This window comes from Macrotis lagotis, chromosome 1, assembly GCF_037893015.1.
Source record: "Macrotis lagotis isolate mMagLag1 chromosome 1, bilby.v1.9.chrom.fasta, whole genome shotgun sequence".
NCBI lineage: Eukaryota > Metazoa > Chordata > Mammalia > Peramelemorphia > Peramelidae > Macrotis > Macrotis lagotis.
In genome coordinates, this window is record NC_133658.1 from 408,918,740 (window position 1) to 408,931,575 (window position 12,836).

At 38.0% G+C, this 12,836-nt stretch overlaps 1 protein-coding gene across 5 annotated transcripts in view; it reads right to left on the minus strand.

Moving 5' to 3' along the window:
• The window catches only part of ARHGAP26 (Rho GTPase activating protein 26), a 504,960-nt gene that overhangs the window by 91,347 nt on the left and 400,777 nt on the right, over nucleotides 1-12,836 (minus strand). For 3 of the 5 annotated variants that reach the window (XM_074212710.1, XM_074212709.1, XM_074212711.1), the window contains exons 20-21: nucleotides 2,064-2,217; nucleotides 1,380-1,604 (exon numbers count right to left, since the gene is read on the minus strand). In XM_074212710.1, coding sequence (XP_074068811.1) covers nucleotides 1,380-1,604; nucleotides 2,064-2,217 — 379 coding nt within the window. The remainder of the gene's footprint in view (nucleotides 1-1,379; nucleotides 1,605-2,063; nucleotides 2,218-12,836) is intronic. The other 2 variants (XM_074212712.1, XM_074212713.1) reach the window with 1 other exon arrangement.

Sequence of the window (12,836 nt, forward strand, 5' to 3'; positions counted from 1 at the left end):
TCTTTCTAATTTTTAAGTTCAGAGTTGTATTCACTTGTGACAAGTAGGTCTTGACATTTTGTGATGGGCAGGTAAGAGCTGGTTTGCCCACTGAAGCCTGGTGAAGACATCCCTTCCTTGGTTAGCATATAGCAATGGTGACTCTTATAAGGATGGAACACTGTGGTATAAGGAAAAATGGAGCTGGAAAACTCAAAGAAAGCCAAACCACTCCCCTCTACCCCCTTGTGTTTTATGAAATGCAAGCCACACAGAGTAATACATATAAGCCAAAATTCCCTTCCCATTCATCCACAATAAAAACCTTCAGAAATGTTTTAAAACCTATGTCCCTGTCCTCCACTGAGCTAGTAATACTGCCTTTTTGTACACACTGTACTCAACAGAACGCTCCCAGGGCACTCTGCTCCCTGCGACCACAGGCAAAGATTAAAGTCTATTAGTTGGTATTGACTGGACCAAATCAGGGGATATTAGGTAAAATGGATTGGGAATTCAGCCTCTAACTGAGCAATAAAATGCTATCAATGGCTAGGCACAGAGGATTGAACAAAGAAAGAAAACAGAAGAGAAATTTCTCACTTGAGTACCAAATAGGGTTAGAAGATTCAAGTGTGAAGAACATGACCAAATGAGAGAGAGATAAACAGATAAACAGACAGACAGATAGAGTGAGGCAGAGTGAATTTTGAATTATTTGTGAAAATCCCGGCTGTGGAGAAATGGAAGAATTTTACTGTCTAGAGATGAATGGGATTAAAACTAAGAAAGTTCATTCTACCCATTAATCAAGGAATATATATGTACAATAATTGGCAAGTTAAAACCTTCTCAAGCTAAGAATGAAGATGTTTCATTGACAGAAACCAGAGGGAGAAGTCAGATCTACTACAAAATAATATTCTAATTTTTTCTACTGGAATTAATTTAGAATAAATGCATTTGCATTATGATGTCCCCTCTGAGTCATTTCCCCCCTACCATTCACCATCCCTCCTATGAGGCTGATGGTTTGAGGTAAATTTTACATATTACAGATGCATCATGCCATGGATTTATATCATAGATGAAGCTTGGAAAAGCCTTGCAATCTTGATTTCTCCCCCTCCATTCACTTCACCAGGATAGCTTATGTTCTGTGAATAAAATTCTCTGTGTATGCATCTGAACTTTGCAACATTCTCCCCAAGACCAGGAGAACAGAGAAAATTCAAGTTTTTCCTGGCCTTTAGAAAACTGTCATCTGAGAATCCAGCTGTTCTAATTCTCATTTTCCTCTCTTCATACAAGAATTCCTAGGGACATATTTTAAGGAGTGGTCTGTAGGGGCAGACTGAGAAATTTGGGGTGAGATCCACAAAGTGGGGGAGTGTCCTGACCTGAGGTGCATGGTGCTGTGTGATCTCCATGGGGCATCTGAGCCAGTCTTGAAGCTGGCTTCCTTCTCTGTGGGCACACAGACTCCTGAGGACCTCAGCAGGGAGGCATTTCCTTTTTGACAGCCAAGCCACTGGTGTGAGACCTCAGGTATCCTGAGGTCTGAGGAGGTGGAGGGTGAAATTACCACTTGAGGTTCCTCCTTTGGGACTGGACACAGGATGGTTCTGAAATTTCCCAATGTGGTCATGTTGGAGAGGGAGGTGGGGGAGTGTGATGAGACAGGAAGATGAAACAACATGGAGCAAGGGGCACATACATAGTTATAGACATGGACCTGCTGAACTCACTGCAATCTCATAACAGTAGAAAGAAATCATTTTCTTCATCCAGAAGCCTGGGCTGATTAAAGCCATCCTTAGAGGCATCTGTGCAGGACTCCTGCTGTTAGTGCAAGTCTAGTAAATAAAACATCACCAGTGGTAAGAAGTAGTGTGTCAAGAATACATATGCAAGCTTTTAAAAATGGAAAATGGCAATGGGGAAAGGTTCATCAGGATGTTCTAAGACAAAATTTAAGTTGTTTCTTAAGATAAGCAACTCCAACACAGACAAGTCTGGGAGAGGCAGGGTGACAAAGCAGAAAACTGGAGGGGGGGACACAAATTGAGGAGGACCATACTTACAGTGAAGTGGGCCTGGTGGGCTTCATCACTTCCAGCTCGGGATCACTGGAGTTCACACTGGGTTGCAGAGGGCTATTGGAGTTGAGGATGCTGTTGGCATTTGAAGAGATGACAGATTCCAGACTGGAGTTGATGAGGCTGTTTCTTTGTTCTTCTGTAAAGATGGTATAAACTCACAGTTAGTTTACTCTGTTAAGACAAACCATATTAGAATACATGAACAAAATGAGCATCAGGATCTGAGGGGTTCTCCTGCAACCTAAAAACCATATATACTCAACTGAATGTTAAAAATAAAGAGGAAAAGGCAAAAAGGAATGGAAAGAAGTCTTGAAACTCTCTGGATTTAAGTAAATCCTCTAGGGTTGGGGTTGTGTGTTTGTGTTGTGTGTGTGTTAGACTCCTCTGGCAATTCAGTGAAGAAAATAAGATTTGAACTCATGTCTTCCTGCCTCCAAGATCAGTGCTCTATTCACAATCCTGGCCAGCTTCTGCCTTGCTCAGATAACATCTTTCACTTCTGAAGTCATCAGAAGTTTAAAAAGACAATGGTTAATCTGCTTTAAATATCCCCCAGACACCTACGCCTCATTTCTGTTGCATGTCACCACTGGACATCCAATCCCTTCTGCCCAGCTCTCCCCTTTTCCATACTCTCTCTACAGTTTTTCATTTTGTTTTGACTCATGATAACTAGGAAAAGTAGATTACCATTTGCTACAGAGGTGTTACTAAAGGCAAAATGAGTCCAAGTCCTAAGAAGTCTATTGGTTTGTGAAAGGGACCTCCAGGGAAAAATGCCTGAGTTTATAGAATTCAAAACAGCTTATGGAATACTTTATGTTTGTTTTTGTAGGGATCTATGATTTTATCAACTCACTCCTGATTAAGGAAACTCCCTCTACCAAGGTAAAACAGCAGCTACTCTGAAACTTTTAGCCTAGACTGAGAGAATTAACTGGGTCACCCAGATGTTGACTTGACAAAGTCATTCAATCACTGAGGACAGCTCCCTATCTTCTCTGTCATACTCATCTATACTCTCTAGGTATCTTCTAAAAACAGAAAATAATTTTAAAAAAATTAATTGCTTGGAAGTGAGATGTAATAAGACATGGTGATAAAAGCCTGTAAACTGCTGCTACTGGAGAGGTTGAGGCTAAGTCTGTGGCTGGGACTTCTGAGCCACAATTGGGGTACTGGGACCGCACCCTAAGAGTAGCTTTAATAGGGAGACCCAATTTAAATAAATGGGAGACAAGCAGACACTTTACTTAGAACATTCAGATTCATATAACTTTCTGGCAATGATCTTAGTAGTCAGGAGAATACCTTATACCAAGTCTAACCTAGCAGAGAACCTGATCATTCCCCACACAACAATTTTGTTATTCCTTCATAGAGTACTATTTTATCCCTAAAATCATATGTAAGGGCACAATGTCATTTGGAAAGGAAGTGATGAGGTCAATATCTGTTTCTATTGTGGACTCAATCCCATGTTTTTGAACCTTAGTCTTTTTCAGTTAAAGAAGGAAAGGTGCCAGGATAAAGATGTAAGATGCTTATATGAGTCATGTCCATTAAAAAAGAATTTCTGAGGGTACAAGTGATCAGATTTTATATAGCACCCTAAATTTTGTGAAGCATTCTATTTGTGTTATCTTATTTAAGAATCACAGCAACACAGGGAAGTAATTATTATGTCTCATATTATTATGTCTCATATAGAATTTCCATAATCCAAATCTAATACCATATTGTCTCTGCCATCATTTAATAGTAAAATATCACTGTTGAATTTTCTACTATCAAAGGACATAGGAGTCTTTCCCCATGTGCCCCTCTTTAAGATCCAGACAAAGCCCCAGGAAGAGATGATTAAGAACCACAGTACTCCCAACTAATTCAATTCACCAAATGTTAAATGCATACTAGGAACAGGATGTATATGGATATGGATACAATGAAACAGACTTTGCCCTAAAAAAAAGCTTATAAGAAGGTCAAAAACTTTGGGAAAACACAGCATTTTTACCCTAGGAGTTCATCAACCCTTATATTAAATAAAATTCTGAAATTTGGAAATATTCAGCAAGCACTCATTTAGGAGCCTTGAGTCCCAGAAGGGAGAATCAATAATGGAACAGAAACCACAAAAGTTATGTTAAGCCAAGATGTGGGAGGAGTAACGGGGGTCATTTATTATACAATATTGGATGTTGCTACTGTTGAAGGCAAACAACTCTAAAATTATATAATTAGGGGTTCACAGAGAGAATGAATGTGCCACTTATCAGTATGAATCAGTCTGAGTAAAGTTTTCCTTCTGCATGAACTAGTCATACTGAAAACAATAAAATACCTTTAAGAAGCATCATAAAGTCTAAAAAAGTTAAACTGAATATGAAGTTGGCATTTTGTTGGAGTAGACCAGAGACATTATATTTGTGGATTCATGTTCTCCTTCAATTCCCACAAGGAATCTTATCAAGTGTGGGATCATTTTCTTTTTGGGATAATACTTATTTATGGATATTTGAAGTCAGTTACTAGATATGGAGTCTATATTTCTTCTGTTGTTACTATTTTCCCTGTCAATTTATCTGCTTATTTTCAAGATTTTTTTTTTTTTTTACAGAGATCTTTGGTCATTTCAGTCTTTCCTCGCTTCTCATTTCCTACTATTAGCTTTCTGACTCCATCTTTTCTGATTAGTTTCCTTTCAGCTTCTTCCCATACCATGGTTCACCAGACCAGATCTCTGCCCCAGGCGATTTGAGTAGTAGAACAGGTTCCAGTTGGATACTCTGCTCTTCCCTCAGGCTTAGTGGAATGCTGCATAACAGTCACATACATGGTGACCTGAACTCCTCCTTTTTTCCCTCAGAGAGCTGCCATGCTGGTTCTATGGGTTGTCTGCCCCTCCACATAAATGAAGTTTTGCAGCACTGATGCAATAGGGTTGGGGCCCTGGAAGGCTTTTGACTGATTTCTCTGACTTTTCTTCAAGTCTCAGATGTCACCTTTGGCAAGAAGCTTTTTCTGATATTTCTTAATCTTAATATCTTTCCTTCATAGGTTATATCTAATCTATCTTGTCTATATTTTCTTAGTATATATAGCTGTCTTCATGTTGACCCATTTAGACTTGAGAACAGGGTCTGTCTTTTTTTTTTGTACTTACTGCATAGCACACTTAATAAATGATTAATGACAAACACTGACTTGTTAGTCTGCTTCCTTAGGACAAATTATATGAAATTTGGTTTACATGCAACTTTTTAGAAACATGTGTGATATTGATATAAGAGCAGAGAGGAAGGCAGGATAAGATACAATGGCAACATAAGATATATCTGGAAGAAATCAAATAGAGAAAAGGATAGGTGATGAATCTGTGTTTTCACTGATGAGGATCTCCTGGATGAAGAAATTCTCTCTATCAGTGCAAAGTCAACTCATCACTGTCTCTGCAATTTGGACACTTTAGAGAATGACTGGCAGTGAGAGTATAAGTAGTTGGCTCCAAGTCACATAACCATTATTTGTCAGAGCTAGGACTTAGGGCTTCTTGGCTTTGAGGATGGTTCTCTATCCACTGTGCCACAGGATAAAGAAAAACAATGATGACCCAGATTGTACCTCTCAGTACTATGAAAATCAGAATAAAACAGATATTTGCTTATACCCAGCAGAGTATAAAGGTTTGTTCTTTCTATTTACTTTGCAAGTTCTTTGGGTTATATAGGCATTTAGTCTTTTTTGTTTTTAATAATTTAAAAAAGAATTTCTTAGCTTTTTTTTTTGTCTTACAAGCTAAACTGCAAACACGAAGCAAATGAATATCAAGAATTTCAAGAAGGCAGCAAAGCATTCATGGCAAACATCTATTGTCTTCTAGTCAATGACATAATGGTCAACTCTTACTCTATGGTGAATGATATATAAAACATTGACATACCATGGAGTAAAAGCAGCCAACTGAAAATGACTTCAAATTTAATAGATCTAGACTCAGAATGACCAATGGAAAGATTCAGTGAGGTGGCCCTGTATGTTGCACATTTGGGGTTGGTTTTAGGATATGAGTTCATCCATGTGGGATATTCCTCATTTGCAAATTCCTACCAGGTACCTCCAATACAAAGATCTTGGACAGTCTTAGAGAATTGTCTGAAGGCATTGGTAGACTGAGTAACTCTAATGAAATGGCTAGTGGAGGAGGAATTTTGACTCAGGTCTTCTTGCCTCCTATGTACCTACATATAAACATACACATATCCACTATACCACTGGATTTTTTTGCCTTACACAGAAGAGATGCTTACTATTTATTGAACCAAACAAATGCTAAAATACCAAAATTATTAATGGAGGATGATTGGGAAGATAGTGAAATTACTATAAAGCTGTGGGAGAGAATAAAAGTGATGCCAAATCAAGCAACTACAACCCCTCCTCCCCCCAAAAACCAAAACAAAGGAAACAACAACAGTAAAGCCTAGGTCACACAGGTAATGATTTCTAAAACAAGAAGAAAAATCAAGGGAAAAAAACAATTAATCAGGAAAGTCACTGAGTAAGACCGCAAAATCCTGGTCAGAAAGGCAAATCTACATGTACTCACAGGCAAAAGACAGGAAGCAGAATAGATACCATCAAAAAATGCTAACCTAACCTCCTCCTATTCCTCAACCCCCTCCCCCTCAAAAAAAAAAAACTCCCAAAAGAAAACCCAAACAATCAGCAACAACAAGAAGAAAATCTTACCCTAGCTTAGGTTCACAGGATCATGCCAGACTTGTTAAGACTACTAATGACTCATTCTAACTCTGATACTGGCATCAAGCTGTGTGGGAAGGGCTGGTGAAAAGCTAGTAACTAGAGGGGAAAAAAACCTGTGGGCTAATGGGCATTTTAAAAACATTTTAACTGAAGGGCGAACTGATGAGATCACAGAGAGTGCTAAAGGGTGTTAAAGCAACAGATCATCAACGAGGAAGTACATTCCTAGATCTGTCATGGAGAGTGCAATAACTTGCCTCCTCCCTGCATCTCCGCCAACATCACTCTCCCTTCATGATATCTGCAGTAAACATGTACCCAGAAACAGGAAATCAAGGAAGAAAGAAAAAGTCAGAGTCAGCTCCCTGAAAAGGGTATACTCATCACCTTGCCACTTTGGGGAGTGACTCTGGGTTCTTAAAGGATACCCCAATGGCCTGAAGTGGATTTGATGACTGACCCAGTGACAGACTCTAATGTCTGTTACCTGAGAAGGAACTTTCTTAAGTTGGATGATGCTCATGACTAAAGCAGAGGTCAAGAGGGGATGAATTTTTCCTGCCTCATTACATAGCGTTACATTTCCATGCCCACTACAGTCCAGCCAAACTGGCCTTCAAAATGCTCCTCATGCATAACCCTTCTGCCTCCCATTGTTGGAATGAGTCTCCTCCCAATTCTATCTGTCAGTCTCTAGTTCTAGCCAAAGTTCAACCTTTCAGCACTCCCTTCTACAAAAAGTCTTTTTCAATCTCTCTCCCCCAAGTCCCCATCCCCCCTCCTGACACCCCCACTAGTTCTTTCCCCCACTCCAGTCACCTGCTCTCTATTCTATATAATGAACACTTTGTCTTTCCTATAAATTTCCTGAGGGCAGAGAATCTTTTCTTGTCTCCAACACAAGCTTACTATCTATGTTATCTAATAAATGCTTGTTGATTATTTGGTTCCAGAAGCTACTTTTCACTAAGACACAAGGAGGAGTGGTGATCTATACTGGTGGAGGAATATGAGGGAAAAAAAAACAAAAACAATAACAAATCAAAATCATAATCCACAGATTTCTGAAGTACTTTAAGAAGTCTGTAAGGATATTGCTACATGTATATGTGATACCAGTTAGTGTGTCTATCAGATATATCAGAATGCAAACTTCCAGAAGGCAAGGCCATTCTGCAGGGTGTACTAGTCAAAACACTTAGCAAACATTCAGAACCAGCTTTAGGGAGTTAGAGAAGAGTTCTTCATACATTTCTGGGATTCAATAAAGAGTAAACAGATAGACTGAAATAAGATACAACCACAGGTTATCAACATAATTCTAATTCTACACTTATAAACTATGCTCTGCAAAGGTCACTTTCCATCAATCCTAGATATAAGAAAAAAAATAGTAACAACAGACAAGGCCTAATGAATACAGAGCTTGGAGCCAGGAAGGGCTGAGTTCATATCTCATCCCTGATACACATACTGGTTGTGTGACCCCCTGGACAAGTCACAACCTCTCATAACTCTGGAAAGCTCTCAGGACTTTAAGTTGTGGTGAATGTACTGACCTGAATTTGTAAAGAGTTTTCTCACTCTGGAGTTTCCTATACTAATGAAATTACAAATCTAATCTCTATCCATATTCCTACCTCTAATGATATATAATAATAACATGTCACATAAAATATGATATAATGAATAGGATGTCATGTAATAAATATAATAATATAATCAATAATAACACAGTGCTTTAAGGTTTGCAAAAGTACTTTAGATATATTATTTCATGTGATCCATGAAAAATCTTATATTACAGATGTTACTATCATTCCCAGTTTATATATGAGGACACTGAAGCTTGTCCAGACAATCTAGAGCTCTAACCACTGACACTGACACTTTAAAGTATACATAACAAGAACAATTAATGAATCTGTCTTGTAACTCAAAAACTGATGAGAGTGTGTGTGTGTGTGTGTGTTTGTGTGTGTAGAACATGCACCTTTCTAAAACTGCCTTATATTATATGTCTCTGCCTATATTAAGATAACAGTGATCTTTTCACAGAAGAGCAATTTACCACTACTAAATGAAGACAAATACAGAATAATTTTGGTGACATTGTACTTGTTCAGGTGGTTGCCATGGGAATCCAGGAGCTTGCCCACTTTTCATACTTACCAACTGTCTCCCACTCCCTGTAATGGTAGCTCCCCCTTCAAATACTAGAGGATTTCTCTCTTAAAAGGGGCTGGGGGAAAATTATATGCACAGCCAAGCCAAATTCAAATATCTTGACATGCCTGTACATGTCTGCATGAATGCCTGAATAGCAATGAATGACAAGAAAGAAATAAGATTTTAGCATCATTTGAAAGGGAAGAGGGAGGGAAAAGAAGAGGGCCTGATGGATTCCACTGTATATTTCTGATTCATAGTTGATTTTCACAGTGACAGCCAGGCTCAATCCAGAATGTCTGAGTCAATAAATCAAAAACCAATGATCTTTATTAGTCATCTCACAAAGCAACGTCAAATCTGAAGAGAAAGTAGTAGCAAGTAGCTAGAGTAGCAAGGCAAGCAGCAGAAAAACAGAAGCAAACACCCAGAGGCTTTTAAGAACCTTGGTGGAAAGAGGTATGCTCTTCCTCTCTTGTTAAAGTTTTGCAATAAGGTCTGCAATATATCATCCCAACAAGATATGATGATAACAGCACAGCAGCTTAATGAATTTTGCAATAAAAATGATGAATGCATAACAATCTCCAAGTTTACCATCTCTGGGAAACACCCAAGTGCATGGGAAGCTTGAAATTAAAAAGCTGGGAAACTATATTTTTTTGGCTTTCTGCAAATAGTACCCGCCCAACATTACATTCATGCCCACATTCCAATCAGTACTAAGGTGAATTTGCATTGTGCTTTCCCATTCCGAATTTACTACAGATTGCAGAATCATGGAATTAGAGATAAAGAGAAGGATCTTAGACTTCATCAATCCATGGCTTCCCTTTTATTTATTCACTCATTCATTCATTCATTGGCCTCTTGGACTCCTAATGACACTCTGGTTGAAGCTTTACAGACTACTTTTTTTTTTTATATTTTTCTTTTTCAAGGGAATGGGGTTAAGTGGCTTGCCCAAGGCCACACGGCTAGGTAATTATTAAGTGTCTGAGGTCGGATTTGAACCCAGGTACTCCTGACTCCAAGGCCAGTGCTCTATTCACCATGCTGCCTAGCTGCCCCTTACAGACTACTTCTTGATAATTCTTAAATGAAAGAAATGATAAATTTCAATTAGTGAAATTAAATGTTCACAGTTTTATCATTCAAGTGATCCCCCTGAAATCTATCCATGAGCTACTACAGATGAAGATCCCCTAGTCTAATTTAACCTCTTTATTTTATTGAGAAAAACTGAGTCCAGGAAAAGTGACTTGATCAAGATCTCAAAATAAATAAGCAAGAAAAATGGGTCTAAACTTGGAGCCTCTGACTTAATTTTCAGGTTTCTTTGCATCATATCATGCTGCTTCTGATCTTTTGACAAAAACAGACTAAAGATGAAGTCTGACCTCTGTTTTATAGACATTTACTTAGTAGAAAATTAAATCAGTGAAAAGATTTTCTTTGATTTTTCTTCGGTGACTTAATATTGTTTTTCTTAGCAAAGAGAAAGAATTCAGTGAAAAATATTTCCTTTAGGTAATGATGCAAGTCACTTAGAGGACTGACAAGAAAGAGACCCACAGTACCCTGATTGTTAAGTACTATGTATAGGGAAAGCTACCGATGAGACAAATATCTCCTGTTTCACAGGTTTTGAGATCACAAAAGAGAAAAACAGTCAAATTTTAAAGTTATCTGTGTACAGATAAATACCAAAGAAACAATGCAATTCAATTCTCTTTCATTCTTATAGGTGAGAAAGTTGAGGACCAAGGAAGTTAAATGAGTTGTTCATGGGGACACAGATAAGCAAATGGCTGAACTACTCCAAATCCAGGTCTTATAGTGGTGCTCTGTGTACTGTTATAGAAGTAGGGACAGATAATTTTTCTCTGTAGGTTTGAAAAGTGTCTAAGATAAAGAACTGAGGCTTCTTCATTGTCTGTTAGAGAACCTACAGAGGGATTTCTATTATATATTATATATACTTCTAAACACACACACACACACACACACACACACACACACACACTTACTTCTATTAAATACACTTCAGTTTGGCCTTCAAGGCTTACTACAAATTGAACTTTCCCCTTTCACATTAGTAATTTAATTTCTCATAACAGTCGGTCTACAGTATACATGTTACAATTCCTACCTTTAGTCCACTCCTTTTTGTTTCATCTTCTAGACTCTCAGTTGCCTTAATCCTTCTAAAACAAAGCTGTGTTCATTCACCCCACTCAAAAATTTTCACAACCTCCCTTTTCTCTGTATAAAGTATAATGTCTAGATTTCTTGGATCTCTACAATCAATAATCAATAAACATTTATTTAATCATCCTCCATGTGTATTATGGTAGGAATACAAAGAGAGGCAAAAGCGAGCGTCTGCTTTATGGAGTTTACAATGAAATGTACACATACGCATACACACCCCCATACCCTTCTATCTATCTATCTATCTATCTATCTATCTATCTATCTATCTATCTATCTATCTATCTATCTATCTATCTATCATAAAATGCAACCAACCTGTTGTTTAGCCTGATCTCCCTCTTCCCCTCTCCAACTCTTTGTTGAAATTTAATCCATCCATCCATCCCTTCCATGATGCTTTCCCTGATCCATCCCAAATAGATATGCTCTCTCTGATTTCCACAGAACTTTGTTTAGGACTTTTAAATCATAGGCCATATTTACCTTGTATTATATTTTTTGAAGAGAGGCATCTAGGTAGCATATTATACTTTTTGAGAGAGGCATCTAAGGTGGCACAGTGGATGGAGTACTACTAGGCTTGGAATCAGAAAGACATATCCTCATGAGTTCAAATATGACTTCAGACACTAAGCAGCATGAGTTTGGAAAAGCCACTTAACCCTTTTTGTTTCAGTATCCCCATCTGTCAAGTGAGTTGGAGAAGGAAATGGCAAACCACTCTAGTATCTTTGCCAAGAAAACTCCAAATGGGGTCCAAGGAATCAGACAAGACTGAAAATGACTGAACAACAAAATACTTATTGATGTACTTGTCCTATCTCCCTAACTGAACCCTAAGCTTCTTGAGGACAACGATCACACCTTATTCATTTTTATATTTCCAGAATGATCAAGAACAGGATCTACATGGCAGCTACTCAAAAAATATTTATTAAAATGTACTAAAATGAGTTGGATTTTATTCCAAAAACCTCATTTGTGAATCTGATTGTTTAGCATTCACAGATCATAGAATCCCAGAAATGTAAAGTAGATCCATTTACACAGTCATCAAGATAAACCCATACCTATAACCTATAATAGTCATCTCTAATAGGTGGCCTACCAATTTTTGCTTGAAGACCTTCAATGATGGTGAGATCATCACTTTCCCAAGCATTTCATTTATTCTGGGACAGTTTTTCCTTGTATGGTGACAAAATCTGTCTCTATACAACTTGCATGTATTAAAAAGAGTGCTAGGTTTGGAGACATGGATGTAAGGTTTGAATGTCAGTTTTGTTAATGTGACCTTGTGCAAATAAATCACTTTAACCTTCTCCATCTATAAAATGACTGGGTTGGATTATATGATTTCCAAGGTCCCTTCTCTTTCAGCTCTAGATCCCATGAACAAACCTATGGGATAACACTGCAAAAACCTGAAATCAACTGTCATGTCATCCCCTTATTATTTCTTTGTCAGTTGAAATACCTCATGTAAACTGTAGGATAAGTGAACCATACTCCTACCTTCTCCATGGAAAAAACTCATTTCCAGTTTCAACATTTTCTAAGAATATGTTCTCTTTCTCTTCCTATATTCAGAATTCCCAA